The 21,776-nt window shown below is 41.1% G+C and overlaps 1 protein-coding gene across 1 annotated transcript; it reads right to left on the bottom strand.

Moving 5' to 3' along the window:
• Nucleotides 1–5,363: 5,363 nt before the first annotated feature.
• On the bottom strand, nucleotides 5,364–19,893 carry CBLIF (cobalamin binding intrinsic factor; the record flags this gene model as incomplete). Its single annotated transcript, XM_081063756.1, has 9 exons — nucleotides 5,364–5,558; nucleotides 7,622–7,740; nucleotides 10,283–10,484; nucleotides 11,792–11,969; nucleotides 15,367–15,548; nucleotides 17,026–17,166; nucleotides 17,786–17,899; nucleotides 18,677–18,853; nucleotides 19,815–19,893. The coding sequence occupies 9 exons, from the start codon at nucleotides 19,891–19,893 to the stop codon at nucleotides 5,497–5,499; spliced, it is 1,254 nt and encodes a 417-aa protein (XP_080919882.1). The 3' UTR covers nucleotides 5,364–5,496.
• Nucleotides 19,894–21,776: the final 1,883 nt, after the last annotated feature.

Here is a 21,776-nt window from a genome sequence, read left to right as displayed (position 1 = left end):
GAGTCCGGGCGGAAGCGGAGGAAACCCGAGCCTCTGGGCTGGGGTTCCGCCCGGCGCCTCATCGGCCCTCTGGCGACCGCATCCAACCTGGAGTTTTTCCCTAGGTGAGGGCGGCAGGGCGGGGAAGTTTTCTCCGCGGAGCAGATGCTGAGGCAGGCAGGATTCACATAGCTAGTTAGTTCTGTTAACCTAAAAATAAAAATGTCAAGGTAAGGGGCAACAAACCTTTGTTTGAGATCCAAAAAGCATTGTAATTCTAGGAAGCAGGGATTCACGAAGAAACCCAAGTAGTGTAACGATTAGGTGGTGAAGACAAGGGGTATTTATGAGAAAGGGAAGGGGAATAATTAATTACAAGAATAGAAGGAAGGACTTTCTATAGGTACAAATAAACCAACACAGTGATGCTAATTCCTCTTGTGAGCTATTTCCCAGGTGATTCCAATGCCTCTTCAAGTTTGGCAATCAGCTCTCTGAGCACTTTGAAATTTTAGTGAGTTGAGTATAGGTACAAGGTATTGTTTCTGGAAATTCAGGCCTACATCCACTGGGATTTATGTTTTTTCCATCTATATAAAAATTACCCAGCACCTCACTTTTAAATCTTTCTTAGTTTAAAATCCAGAGTTAACAGAAACCTGTAGTCGAGTTCCAGGTCTGGCTGTTGACATAATGGCACGTGCGCGCGCACACACCAGTGAGGGCCATCTCCTTTTAATAAATAGATTGGGTTTTGTTTATCAGATCCCATCCTATTTCCCCGAAAATAAGACTTAGCCAGACAATCCAAAAGCTCTAATGCATCTTTTGGAGCAAAATTAATATAGGACCCGGTATTATGTTATGTTATATTATGTTATATTATAGTAAAATAAGACCGGGTTTTATGTTAATTTTTGCTCCAAAAGACGCATTACGGTTGATTGTCTGGCTAGGTCTTATTTTTCAGGGAAACACAGTAATTATAATATCATATTGTAATAAATCACCATGGAACTTCCTTGCCCCAGGAAGCTCACAAAACCGTCTTCAGGGGCTAGATAATATTACTTTCTTCATCAGTTTAGCCTCCATATATGGTGTAGAGCATTTATAAAAGGACAATGGTATCATAGGTTTTTCCACAAGAAAAAAACACCTCTAATACATATTAATAATTAACATATTAAAGTGATTTGCTTTTACAAAGGGCCTTCATAAACACATAGATTATCTTATTTGAGTCCTATTTTGTAGATAATATTGGTGAACATGAGGAACAAAAAAGTCTTCATTCATTCGACAAATATCTATTGAGCGTCAACTTTACTACCATGAGAAAAATTAATGTGTCTATACATATTCCAGAGCTTTAAAGCTAACTTAGATTTAGCCCTAACATGGGGACTTAGTAAAGTTTACAGGAGAGCTATTTCCAGCATTTCTCATTGAGTAAGTAAATGGGCACAAAGAATGGATCAACTTCTTAATTGTTTGGCCAAGAAGAAGAAACAGTGTCAACTATTGTGCTTGTTTTTGTCTTGGCATTCACCGACTATATATATATATCCATGGTAGTCTTATGAATGGTTCCACCACAATAAATTATTTCCTGTTGCTCAGTCAAGTTATTTACAAATCTGTTATTATAGACCGTGCTGTAATGAACCTCTTTATACATACCCCTTTGGTACTGTTTTGGTATTTCTTTTGGGAAAATTCCAAAAAGAAAAATTGCTGGATCAAAGGGAATGTTCATTTAAAATCATTTTGCTTCACACAATTGTGCAAAATTGGCTTTCACCAACTGTATCAGTGTGCTTATTTATCCACACCCTTACTGAGGAAGGGTACTATCGTTTTTTTTTTTAGACCTTTGCTAATATGAAAGGTAAAAATTCACATCCAATGTTACATTTATAACAGGACTTTAAAACAGGATTGTTTATGACTCAATTATGCCTGAGACCTTATATTATGTGGTAATCCCCATATTCCCACGTTAGATGCCGATCCTCCTAGGCTGGATTTACAAAGGAGCTGGTAGGAACTGGCTTTGCTATTCTTGGCTCTCTACTCTCCTCCAGCTGGTATAAAGCACTGGAAAAACCAAGAAAAGATGTAGAGACTGGAGATTATACTAAAGATTTCTTTGGACAGAGTTATTGGTGTACTGTGAGTTTCACTTCCTGTCCTTAATGGCTAGAGATGGGTGTGCTCTGTCAAGCTTAGTGAGAGACACTTCAAGACCACTCGGAGAGCTTGATGTAGGTCCTCTGCAGTTTGAAGGGGATTGCTGTTTGACACAGGATGAGAAAAGTCTATGTTTGGAGGTTGATCAAAGCAGCCTGTGGCATCAGAGTAGAGAGTGGCAGTTGGGAAGCAGCCACATTTCCATTGATGGCAGGTCAAATCTGTGCATATTCTGTTGACCAGATGTGATCCTAGTGCAGTGTGCCTGTTTAGGATTTTCTTATTTCTTGTCCAACAGACCTCACTGAGAGGCAAGGAGAAAGAACCTAGAAGTGTAACGGTAGATGTCCAGGTCCTGAGGGAAGAATTATACGTAACCAGCCGATCATTCAGCAGAGATGAATTTGCCTGCATCACGGGAACTGAGATAGCCTCAGCAGTTAGGGGGTGTGTGTGTGTGTGTGCGTGTGCGTGTGTGTGTGTGTGTGTGTGTGTTCTCTGAAGAATCCATAAAGCATCCATGAGAGAAAGAATATACTTTAAATTATACCCAGACCCAAGTCAACGACTGCTGGGTGTTGTATTACTTTTCTAGGGCTGCTGTAACAAAGTACCCCGGACTGTGTGGTTCAAACAACAGAAGTTTATTGTCTCACAGTTCTGGAGGCTAGAAGTCTGAAATCAAGGTGATAGCAGGGTTGGTTCCTTCTGAGCACTGTGAGGAAGGATCTGTTTCAGGCTTCATTCCTTGGCTTGTAAATGTGTTTTTCACATGGTTTTCCTGTGTGTTTGTCACTTTATTACATATTTTTGTATATGTTTGGTCAAGTTCACTTTACAAAAAAAAATCATTGTTATATTTTGTGTTTGGTCTTCAAGGTTTAGAATCATTTCGTTAAGTTTCATTCTTTCTCTTTTTCCATTTTTATTTTCTTGGCCAGGATTCTTGTTCTTTTAATTCTCATAGCCATTTGCACTTCTGAGCTAAATTTTTTGCTATTTCGAAGAATTATAGGGTCTCAGTTGAAAGGGGCTATAGGAATCATGTATTCAGTTCCACTTCCTTATCAGCGTGTTATCTTCAATCATGTACTTACTATAGGTCATTCATCTGTCTGGTTAAATGCAAGTACAATTGCACACAATTTTTAAATGGAGGAAAAGTAGTTGGTATCAGTCTTCCCTACATCTTCATAAATTTGCATAATTGACACGCCCCTAAAAATTTAGGCTTTACCAGCCATGGCCAGTAGAGGTCACAAAAGTGCTTATTATAGTCACTGAACCCTTAATCCAATGCAGTCTTAGTGTTCTGTCTTATGCAATAAAGAGACAGACTACAGTCAAAGCGGAATTGCAACTTGTCATAGCAGATCTAATGTCAGCCTCACGTCCCTGTCCCCCAACCCTGCCAATACAAATGAATACACAGTTAATTACTAGGCAAGTAGCTAAAATGAGGTTTTCATACATGAAACCACCCTGTGGTTCCCTCTCTTTACTGTCTTCCACGGAGCTCTCATTCCTCTCATTTCTATCATTAGAACAAAACTTGGGGGTGGGATTCTTTTACACACACACACACACACACACACACACACACACACACACACACCTTTCATTGCACAATTTATGTTAAATAAGAAAAAATTATTTTTGTTTAAAATAGCTTTTTTCCCATTACCAAGTTGCTCAATGATTATGTATCTAATGGAGAAAACTTGGAAAACAGAAGTGAACAAACAAAATCAGTCACCAATAATTCTATCATGCAGAGGTAGATTGTTAGATCCCTACTTCTGGCCTTTATAAACATATTATTAGAGTCACTATAACACTGGTGTGGGTGACATTACAATGTTTTGTCGTTTGCTTCCTTCACATGAATGTCTCTTCGTGGCAGCAAGTGTTTATCTTCAACATGAATTTTGCTGACTTTTAAATACCCCATCATATGTGTCCACCAGGGTTTACCTATCCATTGCTCTCCTGTTGGACATATAGATTGTTTCCATTTTTCTGTGTTATAAACATTGTGAGAGAGCACTCACCACGCCCTAAGGGTTCCTTCTACTACTGTAATAGTCCTGGTCTTTTTCTGGGGTACAATAGGTATGTTTGAGGTGCACAGGTGGGCCTGTGTGGTTCACACCTCTTTCTTCTGGGAGCCAGACTGTTATCAGAGAGCTGGTTCTTGCTCTGAGATGCCAGGAGGGGCAACCTATGACAGGGCATTTAAGTTGGTCGGCTTCTGGGGTTCATTAGGAAGTGTATTGAGGTTGCATATCTAAGGTTCATTCTCTAATTGTCCCAGCAGACATATTTTTTCTTTTTTAAAAAAAATTATTGGGGTGACACTGGTTAATAAAATTATACAGGTTTCAAGTGTACAATTCTATAATATGTCATCTGTATGTTGCACCAGAGGACGTTTGGATTCTTGTATATCTTTGATTCTTGTATATCCTCTTTGGATTTTTCCCTTTGTATAACCTTCAGAATTGGGACTTTTAGGGAGTCAAAGTTGAGTATATTTTAGGTATTTTGATACAAATTTCCGTATCCTTCCCCAGAAGGTTTGTACCAGTGTTGACTTCTACCAACAGAGATTTGAGTTGCCATTTGTACATTATTAGCTTAAAATTGTCATTTATGCATTATTAGTGGGTCTGTAGATCTATATCTATATTTGATACATAACAAATTTAGTATATAAAATATATTAATATTTACATTATATATTAAATAAAAATTATATTTATATATGAAATATGTGTTTATATATGTTATATAAGGTATACATTTTAAACTTGATTTTACTCAGAACAAATATTGGAAATGGAAGGGAAGAGTTATGACATAACATCATTTACCAAGTCCTGAACGATCTGTGGGTCTCATATGAAGTAATACTGGCCGTTTCATGTATATATGTAAGTATATATGTTTACACTAAGTAATTTGAAAAGAAGTACTTGGTATACGAAACAAAAATGGGAGTTTTTAAAATATTTCATTTGTAGAAATAAAGGAGTATATGTTGGTTAATTAATCAAAATGATCAGAATGCTCTCCAAAAATTCTGGCTCTCCCATCTCCCGTCACCCTCAGTTTAATTGATGACTGGCAGTCATTCCCTTGAGGAGCCAGACTTTTTTTTATGGGTGGGTCACAGATGTTGAGACTCTGGAGAAGTTTGCATCATTTATTCAACACAGGGGTTTCCATGTTTTTACCAGGATTTTGGTTCCACTATTTTGCATAGATTTGAAATGACGAAAAATTCCAGCCCTCCTTTGGAGATGTTCACTAGAACCCTCGTCCCTAGTACTGTGTGAAATTGGCTGTGATGTGCTCCTGGTTGAAAGGTATATAGTCAGCAACTCCTGGAAACAAGCAGAGAAACACCAGGTGACCATGGTACATATAAGCACCCCCACTTCCCACAGGATCAGCCCATCGTTACAGGTGTTACGTGATCATGGAGTGTGCAGCTTGGTGAGTGTGGAAGGAGCACGTGATTGAGATTTAGGGAGTCCTCGTTTCCACACCCAAGGTGGCCACATGGAGCGTGTCTTGGGTGAGCCCCTTAAATTGTGTGAGCCTCCTTTTCCTCATATATATGAGTACAATTGCTCTAATAATATTTATCCTGAAGAATTATTTTCAGGATTAGAAATAATGACTCCCAGGTGCTTAACACAGTACCTGAGACATATAAATGTGCAATAAATGACGGTTATTGTTAAAATGGCTTGTTTAAGCCAATGTTAGAGCATTCAAGGCAGAAGCTCATGTTCACTTTTGAAGATTTTGTAGGAAATAAGGAAGGGCAGTGGGTTGAAAATGCTTGTCTTTTCAGGGCAGGAAAGATAGACTGTGGTAGTATTGGTGACCAGCTTTCAAGTCGCCAGGCGTTAGGAAGAACGACAATGCCAATTCCAGATCTTTTTGGATTTCAGAGGCCTTTCAGTTTACCATTCCTTCCTTCATAAAATAAAAGTAATTGGCAGACATGAGAATAAGCCTGATTTACTCGTAAGTTTCCAAGGCAATTTTTGAGATGAAGGCGGTAGAAGAACTAATAATAATGAACAGCATTTTTGAACAAATGCATCAGACATTGTACTTATTCATTTTAAACACATTATTTCTAATCCTCACAATAACCCATGAAATGTAAACTGAGTCAGGGAAGATTCATTACTTGTCTAATGCAACTAGTAAATAAGACAAGGAGCTTTTAACCAAGGCCCAGATGACTCTAAGATCCTTGTATGATGCAATTCCACAAATTCTGACTGGCCAGAATTTGTTAAATATATGATAGATTCTAAGAAGAACATCTCTCCCATTGTAATCTGGTTATTGAAGCATCTTTACAAAGCCACAGTCTTGGCTCTGCTGTGACTTCCTTTGGCTTCATATCTTTCTGCTCGGTGACAATTGACATTAGATTAATTAGGTAACACCATCCTTAGCCAAAACCATATACCATTGCCCTTTATCTCGGAGGATATTTTAGTTTTTGTGCAAAAATTTTAAAGAATGTTAGTTTTCCTGAACTCTGAGATTTATTCTTCCCGTTTTCCCCACACAAAATGCACGTACAAACATTCCTTTCTTTGAAGAATGTACAACACAAGAAGGTGAAGAATGAACAGAGCGAGGCTGTGATAGAAAACTCACTCATCCTGGGCTTGACTATCTGCTCTGTCACACGCTAGATGTGTGTCTTGTACAAGTCCCTTTTATGTCTCTAAGACTTAGTTTCTTTCTCTGTATAAAGAGAGTCACTAAGATCTACAGAATCGATATACGGAATAAAACATAACAGCACTACACAAATAGCTATTCTTAACCTTCACATTTGTTTTCCCACTGGCTATGAATTCACTGTGCTTTTGTTTTACACATTTAATTTTTTAACCCCAAACTGGCCATCTTCTTAGCTCACATACTAATTTTTCTGTCTGTTTTTTTTTTGTGTCTCTTACATTATCTGCTTTTTGCTTCTTTAACCATTATTGTTTTAAGTAAATCAATCCACTTTTGCTGTTCACTGGATATTTTCGTACTAGCTCAGAGTGGAGTCAGGATTCTTGATTTAAAAAAACGCTATTTTAGATAGCTACCCATACATTCTATGTATCTATGTATGTATGTATGTATGTGTCTATCTATCTATCTATCTATCTATCTATCTATCTATCTATCATCTATCTTATCTATCATCTGTCTATCTTTACCTGTCATTTATCAATCATTTATCATCTATCTAATCATTGTGTATATTTATAATATATTTGTATATGTAACCATTGTATATATACACATACAATCTCACGATTATTTATTTATTAAATGAATGAACAAAGTAAATAAGGAAACAAAAGAATGTAGCTTTCAGACTATGGAGGAAATGCCCACATTCTTTTTCTTCTCTTACCTTCATTCAAAGGTGTCTTGCCAGTAAGGAACTGCCAGTACGTCTTGTGATTCACATTTTCAGCTATATTGTTGATAGAAGAGATGACAAGGCCCCAAGATGTCATTGTGGTTTCAAATCTGTAAGAATAAAATCATATATGATTAATACGTCACTTTAGGTCAGGCAATAAAGAGTTAAGATAAAGGAACAGAGACATTTAAATGCTTTAAAGATCCAATAAAATCATGCTTAAAAGAGAAAAAGCAAATGACTAATAAATCTGAAATCACGTGGAATTAAATAAAATTAAAATGAATTAATTTAGAAGAAAACTGTCAATAAACAAATTTAAAAAATGTAAATGTCTAACAATGGGCAAATAATTAGGTGAGTGATGGAATGAATATCCAACACTGGATATTTTGCAGTTATGAAAATCCTATTTTTCAACAATTTTCAGTGACATGGGAAAAGGCTTATGCAATAATGTTAAGTAAAAATAAATGTGGGATACAAATTTTATGAAACTTCTCTATCCCATGTATATAATAGATCATAACTAGTTGTAATACAGAGAGAACACCTACAAAACGATAAAAAACAGCAATAGTGATTATATTGTGGATGGATTATAGAGGCTCTGTTTTCTTCTTTATGCTTTTCCCCTCAACATTTCTACTATGTATATCGTTACATTTCCAGTCAGAAAAAGAAAAATCAGGCAAAATTAAAGCTAAGCTCAAGAAGAAGGAAAGTATACTGAGAGGGTAATTTGCAAATTAAGTATTCTTGAAATGCGACTTTTATCCTGACCTGTCTATAGAATTAGGGAAGTTATGAAGCGGGGCTGTGGGTAGCAGACATGTGACTTAACCTAACCCTGTGGAATAGATTCCACGTGTCACTCAATTGTCAATTCCTTGGCCTGTGTCAATCCTGACATCTCTCTACAGAATCTGGGTCCTGTCATCTTTCCTTTGAAAGTACCTTCTCTTTTTCTTTCCATGAGCTAGCATTTTCCCTGTACTCCTATAGTTTAGTTTTCTCCATACTTCTCTACTACTTCCTCTTTTTGCAAACTATAAACATTCCCCAAAGTTTAACTTTCTCTGTTATTTATTTCTGTATTCTGCCCTTTCCCAACAGGGCAGTGGAAAGAATATGAGCTTCAGAGTCATTCAAACCTATTAATTATCTCAACTCTATTAGTTACACATTATGTGACCTTAGGAATATTACCTAACCTCTTTGGACCTAAGTGGTTCTGTCTATAAAGTGGGAATAACTAGATGTGTCTCCTGCTTTTGTTGGGAGCACTGTATCTGCCACCTTCTGCACAGTTCCTTTACTTTGATCCTCACCCCTATCAGATGATGGTCCAGTCTCTTTTGCCTGTCCTGACATCTTTTCTAGGACTCCCGTTTTACCTCTAAAAACTCCTAACATTTCTCTTCCAAATACCCACAATCAAACATGTCTAGAGGAATTATGTTGTCTTCTCTAGAAGACATTCTCTGTTCCTGACATGCTTATCTGTAGTGCTGCAGCTTCTTTGTCTTGACCCCCATCCAGTGCTCACACCTGGGCACATCTTCCCTGGCATGAGCCCTTTTATACTGAATGAAGTCCTCATGACTTCACAGTTTCGTCACTGTGGTCATTTCTCCTGTCTAGCTCTTTTCCTGTCTCCCGTTCTTAAACCCAAATAACATTTTACAGCATAACGTTTCTTATTCAAAAACTTGCAGAGCTTTCCTGCAACATGAAGTCCAGCCTCCTTAGCCTGGTACTTCAAGCTTTCTACAATATCACCCAACCTGTCCTTCCAGAAATTACTCACTTCCTTAAATCCTGTGTTCTCTTCTCTAGTCTCTTCTCTGGCTGACTCCCTCATCTGGAATTCCTTGCTCATTCCTCTCTTGCATGCTTTTTTCTAGCTTTTCCCTCTTCCTAGATACCACCCTCTCATACTTTCCTGCATAGTACCTATGCTTTGAAGGTGGTCCAAAGACACAAGCCTTCTTTGACTATTCAAATCCACAGTGGACTCTCTCCTTTGAGTTCCTATTTTTAAAACTATATCACATATTGCGGGGACAGAGCCCCAGAAAGCAGTTTCCAGGCTCTCGGCCTCATGTGGAGAGGTGCTGGCTCAGATAGTGGATGGCCGTCAGCTGTGGCTAGTTGGCCATCAGCTGTAGCCATTAAGCCATTGGTCACTGATATAACTGCCACGGTTATGGAGAGGAGCCGAGGAGAGTGAAGGAGGAGACTGAAGGAGAGTAAGGAGAGTCGAGGAGAGTTGGTCAGTTGGCAGCAAAGTGGACAGCAGGTCGCATGTCGTGTAAACCCAGCCTCCAGTGAGACCATAGTGGTATGACTTCCCTACCTATGGCTCCGTGGGTGTTCCTTTTTGGCCTCACCATGTCCTGCGTTCTTATGTGGGGAATGGGAGCAGAGACCCCGCAGGCTGCCCCGCCGGACGCCCCGCACGACACATATTGACTTGTATGATTTCATTTTTCATAAGAGATTGCAGGCTCTCAAGGGGCTATTACATATGAGACATCAGTTAAGTCATAAGAAGGAAAAAAGGTAAGTAAATGAAGGAAGGAGAGAAAGAAAATGGGAATTGAGGTTAGGCTTGGGGAGAATGCTAATGTCACTTGCAGCACTCACTTGAACATGGGATTTTTGCGTTGTGCTTCTTCTAGGACAACGAGTAGCACTGATCCGCTTTTCACACTGACATCGATGGTCACGTTGAAGAGCAGCTCCACCCCCCTCAGCTGGTTATTTATGGTGTAAGTGACAGTGATGTTGGCTGCAGAGGGGGGGACAGGACTAGGAAAGCTGGGTAGAGTTGGTTGCGCCTCATGATCTGTAAAGAGCAAAGACACCCAATTTGTTAAAGGTTATCAATAGTGTTGAAGCTTCTTTGTAGTCTCTGTCATTGGCAACCCATCCCAGAAACATTTCAAGAAGTAGCAATGAGTTTTTGTACTTTGTGGATCACTCTGAGGAACTGGAGCTCTCATTTCCAGTCTAGACAGCTGATCGTAACTGAAGAACTGACAGCTAGTTTTACAACAAACATTTATTTTGCTACCCCTAAGAATCTAGAAGCAAAGGTAGTAAGTTACCGACCATGTAACAAAACATCTAAGCCACTATTGTAGCATCCTAGGAATGACTCCGTGGCCACCTGCGTAAAGTGGGGAAATCACTAGGAAGCTGCCTAAGGAGTTAGGCGACGTGGCCGTGTCTGGTATGATTGGGATCAGGTTGATAGTGGTCTTTGTAGATTCTGCTCTGAGGCCGGCAAGGAGGTTCTTCATCTCTGCTTATCTTAGGAAGTCCGCGCAACATAAGGCGAATAATACTTTATAGCAGTATTTGATTAGAAAGAAGAGTGGGAGGAATCTGTACCAAAGACAAGTTATCTCTGAAGTGATAAAGATTTTATGCAGGATTCCCACTTTTGAAATGCCTATTTCTGCAATGTTTGAATTTTAAGAGTCTCTGAGTTGTATTTTCAATTGGGTAAAATAAAGATATTTCGAATCAAAAGGTTGTGTGCCAGGATTCTACCCCATCTCTGTGGTGTTCTGCGAGCACGAAGGCTTCATATTTAGACCTTCAAGGCTTGACTGAAAAGTCAGCTCTTTTCCTAAGCCTCCCAGGCAATCTTAGTGATTGCTCACATTTTCTTTGCTTTTGCACTGTATATGGCTTTTATTTCTATTTAAAACTTCTTTCATTCTTCCAAATATTGTGGGTTTTGCCTACATCTGTGTCTCCTGACTTTGTAAAGAGCAGATATCATAAAATAATGTACTATGTTTGGTACATTTGTCAAATGAATGAATGACGTTACATGTTGTTTGATTGTTAGGACCATGGCTCTTCCCTCTCTATCAGCATCCTATAAAATGCTTTACCTGTAGCAGGTGCTCAGTGAATGTGTGCTGAATGAATTAGACATGAGGCCTGCATTCTGAGGGCAGGATGTATGGCTGTGTGTTAGCCCACAATTCTTGGGGATTGGAAGTCAAATGTGGCTCTGCCTACAGTGGATGTAACAGACATAAGAAAACCTATACGCCACTTAAAATTGACCCACACATCATTCCTGGCATAAGTTGCCACTGTATGACATAAGGAGAGACAGATGTTAAGAGTTCTTACCAGGGCTGCAAGACACGTGGGGCACATCTAGGTATGTCTTGCCTTCCAGGGAAGGGAGGATTTGGGCAATGGACATGGGGTTGCGGAATTTCCCCTGCTTAATCTCCTTAAGTATTGTATCCATAGTCTTCTTGCAGTTCCACTCCTTGTTAGGTTGCTCAGGAGTCACGGAGAGAGCCTGGGGAGAGAGAAGGAATGAGGCATAGTGAGAGTTGGCCTTCACATGCCTTCTGAGGCGTAGACTTGATCACCCAGAGTCTAACCTGGAGCTGCGTCGGTACAACGCTGTCTGTTCCGGCTGCACCCCCATCACTTAGCTCCGTGCAGTGACACAACAAATACCTGTGCAGCACTCAGATTCAGGGAACACTGGTAGGGTTGCTGTATTAATAAGAGTTCTTGGATAGAGAATGAGGACGAGAGCTGGGCAAAGCGAGCTCCGGGGAGCTTTGGCTTAGCACAACCTGGCCATCTAAACACATTGGGCCTCTTTCGTTTGCATTGTCCTGCACACACTTTGGTGGGCTCCTCCCATACTCTGTGTTCGTGTCAAGACTGTCAGCCAGAGGTTCCACATCTCTGGCCACGGGTGGACAGACTGGATAATCACGGAGTGCCATCCTCTTGGTGACAGTGACTGGTGGGCAAACGTACTAATACAGTCGTTCCCTGATATACGGACGTGGGGCGAGAGAAGCATCTCCCCTTCCTGCGGGGGTTACTCAGCTGGGACCATCTGAGTCAGGATTGAGCTCCTAGTGATAATCTTCCTCAGCCACTTTGAAGAAGCCATGGAGCAGGAGGGAATGAGGAAAACCAGGCCCGAGAGATGAAATCAAGAGTGGTCCTAATATCATGCTTCGAGCCCTTTTCCCTGATTAATCCTGAAATTACTTAATCTAGTCCTGGACATCCCAGTTCATGTAAAATGGTAAGTCTCCATTTTTCTTAAGCAAAAATTATTTGGGTTTCTGTTATTTGCAAAATGAGACTTGCTTAATACACAGGGAATCCACTCTGCTGAGTTTTATGTCTCATAGGTAAAATAGAAATAATAATTTCTGTCTACTTTTGGGGGGTGTCATTTGAGGTTCACATGGGATGGTGTGCAAAATCGTTTTGTAATGTGTGATATGTGAGATGTGGTCCCCACCTCCCTCCCTGGAGGGTTGTGCTGGCCACGGCCCCCGGTGCTTCTTAATGGGCTGAGATTGCTGATGACCAGTTTCTGTGGAGCTGGAGATGGGAAGTGGGAGAAGGGAGAGGGGGAATCAGAAATGACGCTGTGCAGCAGAGGCAGTGCTGGGAGCAGCTGGACCCTGTGGATGGCAGCCATGAACCATGGCTCTTGTCAGAGGCCACTTTACAGGGCACTTTGGTTTAGGGGCATCAGCTACCATATCTTGTCCACTTGCCATTCCCACCTCCCAAGTCCCACTAAGTGAGATGTACCCCCTTGGGATAACACTACCAACACCAACACCCTAGAGAGGAGAGACACAGAAAGCTGTGAGAAGTCATTAATAACTGCATACAGAAGTTTATCAGACCCCTTTCCAAGTTAAGTTCCTGTTAGAGAACCTTGAAAACATCGTACTATTCATGGAAAAACAGGAGAAATCCTGGAACAGAGGAAATGCCGCATGCATGCCTTTGGGAAGCAATGTGGGTGGTGTAGGCCACGTGAAGATGTAGGCATCCTGGAAGAGGACGAGTGAAGACTGACATTCAAGGTTAATGTCAGCACTCTACTGGGAGAGACCGTGAACAATGATTGAACACCACATTGTGCCTGTGACTTGATGTATACCTTTGCAACCTTGTTCCGACGGGGGAAATGAAATTCAAATAAATTCAATGTTTGCCTAAGATGGTGCAGATCTGGGATTCAAACTCAAATTGTTAAAGCTTCAGAGCCATTCGCTTTTCTACACCAGAACATTTTAGATTAGGAAAAGGTTATATATTAGACATTAGGTAGTTTCAGACTTTAGGCTGCCTGGGTAAACTCTGAATATGGGCCATAAGAGGTTAGGGAGAGGCTTTGTGTTGTAACACAAGAAATCCACATAGCCTATGATATCTGGATATGGATGAGGTCCTGCCTTTTCATAGGCAAAGCTTTAATTTTCATGAACAGCTTATCAGAGTGTACCTTGCAGGTGATAAAAACCTGCATAGAACTCACAAACCAAATCAGCCAAAACAAACAATTCTCTGTCTTGTGCTGAGGTGAAGCAAGGTTATTTTAATTGAGTCATAACTACAACCTGTCTGATATTCCTTTCAGACTGCCTTTGTTCCTCTACAAAGCTTTCTAGACCTGAGCCCTGGGACTTGAATCGTGTATGATTCAACCATCATAACAAGAAAGTTTTGCTCCATGGCAAAATTTCATTGACCATCACACGACTTAGAAACTGACTTTGTTCTCATTAGTTGCTCCTACACATGGCACATTGGAGTGGGGATTTTGTATTTTCTTATGTTTAGCATGAACTAATTTTTAATCCATTCATATTTTTTGCTAATTTTTAATGTGTGGAATATAAACACGGGTCTCCATCCACCCTCCTCCCCCAGACCCTCCCAAAAAGGATTTTTTTTTTCCTATTAATAACATTAGTCCAGAGCTATGTTAGGTTTAAGGCTGGCATTGTAACTTCATGAGTCTGTTTTCTGGGCTTTCTGAGTTGAGACGGTCATGATGTAGTTTTTCTATTAATCTCATGGGACATTTTGAGACTTTGGAGCACAAATAATTTCTTAGTTTGGAAGGGCCACAAATGACCCTTTAGTCTCTGATTCTAGTTGGTTATCTCTTCCCACTATCATTGGTGTCCCTGGAGACAGCTGCCCTAATCAACCCCAATCAGTGCAGGGGTGGGGCAGGGTGAGGATGTATTTGGAGCTGTATTAAGCAGCATCTTATGGAATCCAAGCCTGGGAACCTATACTAAGGAAAAACAGGGTGAGTATGAACTTGGCTACCAGGCACACCTCGCTCTGCCATTTATTAGGGTTCTTAGTGAGGTTGAAATGAGGTCAAGATTGAAATAGAGATTGACAAAGATTAGATGTCCAGTCAGCTTTAGATGATTTTCATAAAGCATTTTGAATACAAGCCCCTTCTTTATTGGATCAAGAGAAAGGGCTGAAAAAAGAATACCTGACCACTAAGATAGAATCAGAAAATTCAATATTTTTTTGAGGACCTACTTTACTATCCTTAATTTTTATATACCAAACTTTCATCCGTCTTTATTTTTTATGAACAAACTGGTCATTATTAATAGTAAACCAATACATTTTTGGATTTCTTTCTTTTTTTTTTTTTTCCAAGGAAGGGAAAACAGTTCATGTAGATTTCTTTTCACACTTTACCTATGAGGTAGGAAGAAATTAACACTTGCCTATATTTTACCAGTAGGGAAATCAAGGCACAGGCGACACAAGGAATCTACCTCAAGCATACTAGCTGGTCTTTCACAGAGATTTCAGCAGCCTGGTCTCTTGATCCCACAACCCAATCTTACTGGCATGGAGCCAACGAGGAGCCTCAGTGACGTGTTTACCTGCATGGCAAGGCCAGTACTGTAGATGTCCCCGATGATGCCGCTGTCTTTAATCCTCCTGCTGATATTATCCACAGTATCCTTTAGTACCTGACCAAACAGCGTTCTGTAACCTGCCTCTGATCCTACAGGGATCTTGTTGTACATACAGGTCAGAGCCAACGTCGCCATTGCTCCCGTGTCTGTGAATCACAGGGAGATGAGACAACCACCACCAATGATATGAACAACTAACATTTACTGTGTTCCAGGTACATTATCTCTTTTACTCTTTAGGACAACCTGTGAAATAGGACCTATAATTATCTCCATATAAGGGATGAGAAAATGGAGGCTCAGAGAGGTTAAGTAACTTCCCGAGGCCACACAGCTAGTAAGTAGCATCGCCAGGACCTGAATAGACCCAGATCTGTAGGACTGCATGGTTCACGCTTTTAATTAACGTAGACAGGCAGTATATTTAATCCCATTTCTCTTGTCCCAGTGTTTATCTTTCAAAATGTCACTGGTTCCAGAAGGCTCAGCCGTCACCACCTGTCAGGGAAGCTTTCTCTGGCCACCCCAGCACGACAGGTGCCGTCTCTTTTCTGAACTCCTGTAGCATTTGCTGTTGTACCTGTTGTGCAACCTTGGCGCTCTCTGCTGTTTGTGTTACTGTGCTCTGTGAACTCCTGGACGGTGCAAACTTTGCCTCCCCCATAGTACCCAGCATAGGGGCCTTCCCACTATTTGCACGGGAGAACCTGTGTGGGCTGAATGAGCAAACTCTGGCATGACAAGACCAGAACAAATGAAAGGCTTGCCAGGTGGCATCTTTTCTTTCATTGATCTTCCCTTCCCCACCCCAATCTCTATCTGAAAGTGGCTTCATTAAATGTGACAGAATTGTTGGAACCAGTGTTGTAAAAAATGTGCCAATTTCCCTGAAGTGGCAGAGATGCCCCCGATGGGAGATAGAGGCCAGTCTGTTGTTGACCCACAGGGAGGGTCCTCAAGTAAATATGTACCTACTTGTTGTGAACATGCCTAAGTGAGAGAGGTTGCTGAAGAGGCACGTATAGGGGGTGAACACCTGAGCAGATGTTACTGCTTAGAAAGTGACAGAGGAGAAACGAATGAGGGGATTATACAGAGAAAGGGTCAGTAGATGCAGGAAGGACGTGGTGTTGTAGAGGAAAAAGCTTCCATATCCTTGCAGAATGAAGGAACAGGATGGCTCCAGGGGCTCCTTGAAGGGGAGACTGATGGGCTTAGTGTTCAGAGAGTAGCTGCTTAATACAGAATATTTGGATGTTCTAAGGAGAAGCATTGAGAAGAATAGTGTGGAAGCATCAGGAGTGATAAAAGAGAGGGTTCAGGTAGGGCTGAGTCTAGACATGGATTTAATAATTTAATAATTTGCCTGGGAACAACCGACTTGTCCCTAGTAGAGATTCTGTAGCTGCCAGACATGTATTGTCCTGGTTCCTATGTTTTACTATCTCCCTTTCATTTATTCCTTAATTCATGGGTTCAACAAACATTTGTTAAATATCTCCCCTCTACAGACATTTTCATGCTCTCCACCTCCTCCCCACTCCCACTTCCCCCGCCAGCTCCATCATTCAGTGCCCTTGATGTTTCCAGCTCAGGGCCGTTTGAAAGTAGTGACCTACTCACCGATATTGAAGGGAGAGGAATTGGCCAGTAGGGTCTTGGCAAAACGGGCTGCTATTGGTAAGGTGGTCTCAGGGTTCTTCTGGCACAGTGCCAAGACTGCCAGGCTGGGCCCATAGAAACTTGAAGCTTCGGCATTGGGGCCTTAGAAAGGGACAGAAGGCCTTCATAAGACTAACATTTCCCATAGTGAGGACATTTGCAGAAAAAGAAACGCCAAACCTTTTGAATAGACATTGCTAGAAAACCTGTCCAGGCTAAAGATACTATCAATATTTCTCAGAATAAAAACATCTGGCACGAGAATGGAATAAAAGGGATGACGCTGTCTTCAGGCAGGTGATGGCATGGTAAGTTTCTGGCCCTAGGCTAATGGTCTTTTCTAGTTTCTTTTTTTTCCTTTTCTTTTCTTTTTTAAATGGGGGAACAGTGTGTTTTTCCAGGACCCACCAGTTCCAAATCAAGTCGTTGTTTACAGTGTAGTTGTGGAGGGTGCGTCTCAGTGGCCCCTGTGGGACTTGATCCAGTGACCGTGGTGTTATGAGCACCAAGCTCTAACCAACTGAGCCACCCGGCCACCTCTCTAGTGTATTTTAAATTGGAAGTGAATATCTCCCATGGGGGCTTAGTTTAGGGAACTTGAGTGGAAGAGACATTGTGTCTCTTCCCTAACTTTCCACTCTCCCATCCTCTTCCTTCAGGTTTAAAATTCTCAGGAAGGACCATTTGCTTCACTCTCCCTTCCCTTCCAATGAGCTCTTACTTGAAGGTGCCCAGTTCTCCATTTGTCTCTGTAGAATTGATACTTTATTCCCAGTGTCTCGGCAGGAGGAGGTGAGAGCCATAATGGTGAGGGCTAGCTGACCAATGGTCAGTTCTGTAGAGCAGAGAACAAAATAGTTAAGGCTATTTTCAGGGAAGAGAGCACTAGGGACCAGGGCTGAACTCTCTGCTTCTTTCCAGATTATTTTGGTTTTTAATAATGTGATTAGATCATTTTTTGATCTGTCTTCTTAAGGAAAGAAGTATGGAGAAATACTGCTAGTATTCAATACTAGATTCAATAGGAGTATTGAAATGTTCAGGAGGCCATTGAATCTAATGGCCTCTGTGTGACTTGAAGACTCCCCCAAGAATCCCTGGTGTTTGTTTAGAAAAGCAGCAAGAACACCCATACAAATTCATATATGAAAATTCATAGTTGCAAGATGATTTCGACTTTATTATCTAACTTGAGCTTCAAGTCACCTCCTGTGAGGTAGGCAGGACAGGGATTTGACGATTATTATTATCCTTGGTATTATTACTATTAGTGCTATTGTTGTCAGAATCATCTGTATTTTGCAAATGAGGGAAATGAGATTGAGTGGGACCAAGAGACCTGTTCAAGGTCACGGGGTTAAGTGGCAGAGTGAGAACCGGAACCCACTCTTTTCACATCGAGTCTAGAGCTCTTTGTGTGTTACCACCCTCCTCTATGAATGCCCTGACTTCACATATATTTCTTTCCAGGTGTTTTCCAGAAATGTCGGCTGAGGTATTTGGGTGATTCAGGTGTGAGCAGAGGCAGCACTGAGGTGGGGGTGCAGGGAGTTGGGACCTGGGGGTGGACAACACTCAGGAAGCGCGTGCAGGGAGGGGTCTGAGTCCTTACCAGCTGTGTCGCTGGCCAGGAGCTTGTAAGTCAGGAGCTTCTGGGCCTCCAAGTTGTAGGCTCCGGCCAGGTTCATGGCGATCAGGACGCTGGGGTTGGGGTAGGCTGAGTGCATCACCGAGCTCTCCATAAGCGCTTGTAAACCATTAACTAAGGCCTTCTCTGTTGGAGGAACAGCTGCGAAGAGACAGCCATTTACAAGACCCCTCACTCCCTCTTCTCAGAAACACATTTGCTGGGTCTTCTAGGAGAAGACAAGGTTAGCATTGCTATTCCCCCGGGGATGTCCCCTCTAGGGACGATGACTAAAGGGAAATGGAGAAAACGCTGAGATTTGCTTTTGAGGCCAGTTAGTCCCTACATCTTCTCAAATAACCCTTATCTTTAAGAAAGTGATTTCTTGTTTAACAATTTCAAGCACTATGGCTCACAGTTCATGTTATTTCTAGCATATTCCTAAAATCACTGATTTCCTTGCATCCATTTTTTCTCTCTCTCTTACATGATGAATATTTAAGATTTGGGACATGTCCTGTCCTCAGTGAGTACCCCAAACTCCCACTAGTAACGGTACCTGGTCAGAACAACCACTGAGTGTCTGTCTTTGTATCATCCATCATCATTCCTGTACCAGTATTTCAATCACTCAATATAAAATGCATAGATACAGGGAGCATGCCATGTGTCGACAGAGGCAGAGATTGGAGTGATGCTTCCACAAGCCATGGAACACTAAGGATGGTCAGCAATCACCAGAAGCTAAGAGCATGGAGACCTCTTCTCCCTCAGAGTCCCCAAGAAGGAACCAAGCTTGCTAACTGACAACTTGATGTCAGACTTCTGGCCTCCAAAACTGTGAGAGAAGAAATTCCCTTTGTAAAAAACAAAAACAAAAACAAAAACAAACACACACACACACACAAAATACAACATACAAACAAACAAACAAAAAACATAGACTTGCCTCGCAAAAAATTTATGCTATTAAGTCAGGAAAGATGAACATAGACACTCGCACCCTGACTCACCCATTTTGGAACTCCTCCAGTGACTGCTAGTTTTAACTACTCACTCATCAGCAGACCCCAGTGTGGGGGCTTTCTGCTTCCCTGAGCTGCTTGGGAAACACCATACTCACAGCATGAGCTTCGGGCGTGGATGCTGGTCCCAGCCATAGCCCAGAGAAGGTTCAGGAGGTAAAGGGTAAACCAGGCCATTCCTCTCTCTCGTCCTGTGCACGTGTCCCATCCACAAATCCGTGTTTGCAAGTGGAATAACCTATTCTTTCCCTTATATATGCTTCTCTTTGTGGAACAGTCTGCCCTCCTCCCTGCTCCCAGCCAGTCCCAACCGCCGTGCTGACCTCTCTGTCCCTGACATTACTAATTTTCATTTGCTTATCTCAGTGTACCTACTAAAGACCCTCCAAGGTGACTGAAGGTGACGTCTAGGCAGCACAATCATATGAGAAACTTGGGCTGGGTATCAGTGCAGGCAATGATGATAAAGTGCCCTTTATCAAAATCCTGGGTCATTACATCGGACCATTTGGTGAATGCGTGAGTATAAACGAGACTTCCTCTGAGGCCATTTTACACCTAGACAACTTCCATTTATCAGCAATCGTTTTGTTGCTGTTTGGGTCATTCCTAAAGCACCACCTCATTTTATGGTGTGAGGGCTGAGCTTTACCATATGCCCCTTTGGGCTCTCAGGTGAGGGATCTGCCAGGTGATATGCAGTTAATTAAGTTGACGTGACTTGGGTTCCAGCCTAGGCTCTTTGAAGTTGTTTAACTTTAGGCAGGCAATGGACCAGTTTCCCAGAAATTGTTTTGTTTGATTTTTCTTTCCTTATCTAGGGGTGAAAACAGTTTCAAACACCCCGGGCTTTTAAAAGATATTATCTTTTAAAGTAAGTAATTAGACTCAGAGATACAGAGGAAAAACTGAGGGTTGCTAAATGGGAGGGGGAGAAGGTGAAGGGATTAGAAAGTACAAATTGTTAGTCACCAAATAGTCACAGAGATGTGAAATGCAGTATGGGGAATGTAATCAATAATGTAAAGACTATGTAGGGGATCAGATGGGCACTGGATTCATCAGGGAGATCACTTCATAGACTGTGTAGATGCCTGACCACTGTGCTGTACATCTGAAGCTAAAGTAGAGTAATATTGAATGTGTATATATATATATAATGTCATATATATATATATATATATATATATATATATATATATATATATGATCATGAGATACGGAGCACAGCATAGGGAATATAGTCAATGGAATTGTAACAGCTGTATACAATGTCAGAGGGGTAGTAGGTAAGGGGGAGGTTATCACTTTGTGAGGGGTGTAAATATCTAATTATTACATTGTTTTGAAACTAATAAAAAATACGAAAAAAATTAAGTAATTAGAAAATGCAGGATCAATGAACTGTATTAAGTGTTAAGTATATACATATATTTTAGAAATGTAGTTAAATATTATTATATAAAGCAAAGTATACCCCCTATAACAGAGAACTGGAAATAATGTCTTGAGATTATGAAGAGGGGGCTAATTTTTTTCTAATTACTGGATTTTAAGCAGCTGTTTTTACTTTTTATTAAATTTTTATTTTTTAATTATAATTGACATTCAATATTCTATTAGTTTCAGGCGTACAGCAGAGTGATTAGACATTTATATAACTTACGAAGTGATCCCCTCAATTAGTCCAGTATCCGCCAACACCGTACACAGTTATTACAATATTACTGACTGTATTCCCTATGCTGTGCTTCACATCCCCGTGACTGTTTTGTAACTGCCGAGTTGTACTTCTGAATCCCTGAATTCACCCCTCCACCTGCCCCCCCTCCCACCACCACCACCTGTGATCATCACTTTGTTTTCTGTAAAAGCAGCTCCTTTTAAGGGGACATTCTTCAGTGGCTCCCACCTGAAAATAAAATTCAAAATTCTTTTGATGACCTCCAAGACCCTGTAAGACCTGGCTTCTGGTTTCCTTTCGGATCTCACCTCCATCCACTTTCTCCCACGCTCACTCTGCTCCAGCCATATTGAACTTCTTGTTGCTCAGCCACAAT

This window comes from Rhinolophus hipposideros (assembly GCF_964194185.1).
Source record: "Rhinolophus hipposideros genome assembly, chromosome: 10".
NCBI classification, from domain to species: Eukaryota; Metazoa; Chordata; class Mammalia; order Chiroptera; family Rhinolophidae; genus Rhinolophus; species Rhinolophus hipposideros.
The sequence above is the reverse complement of the archived record's forward strand: the minus strand, read 5'-3'. Positions and strand labels throughout refer to the sequence as shown.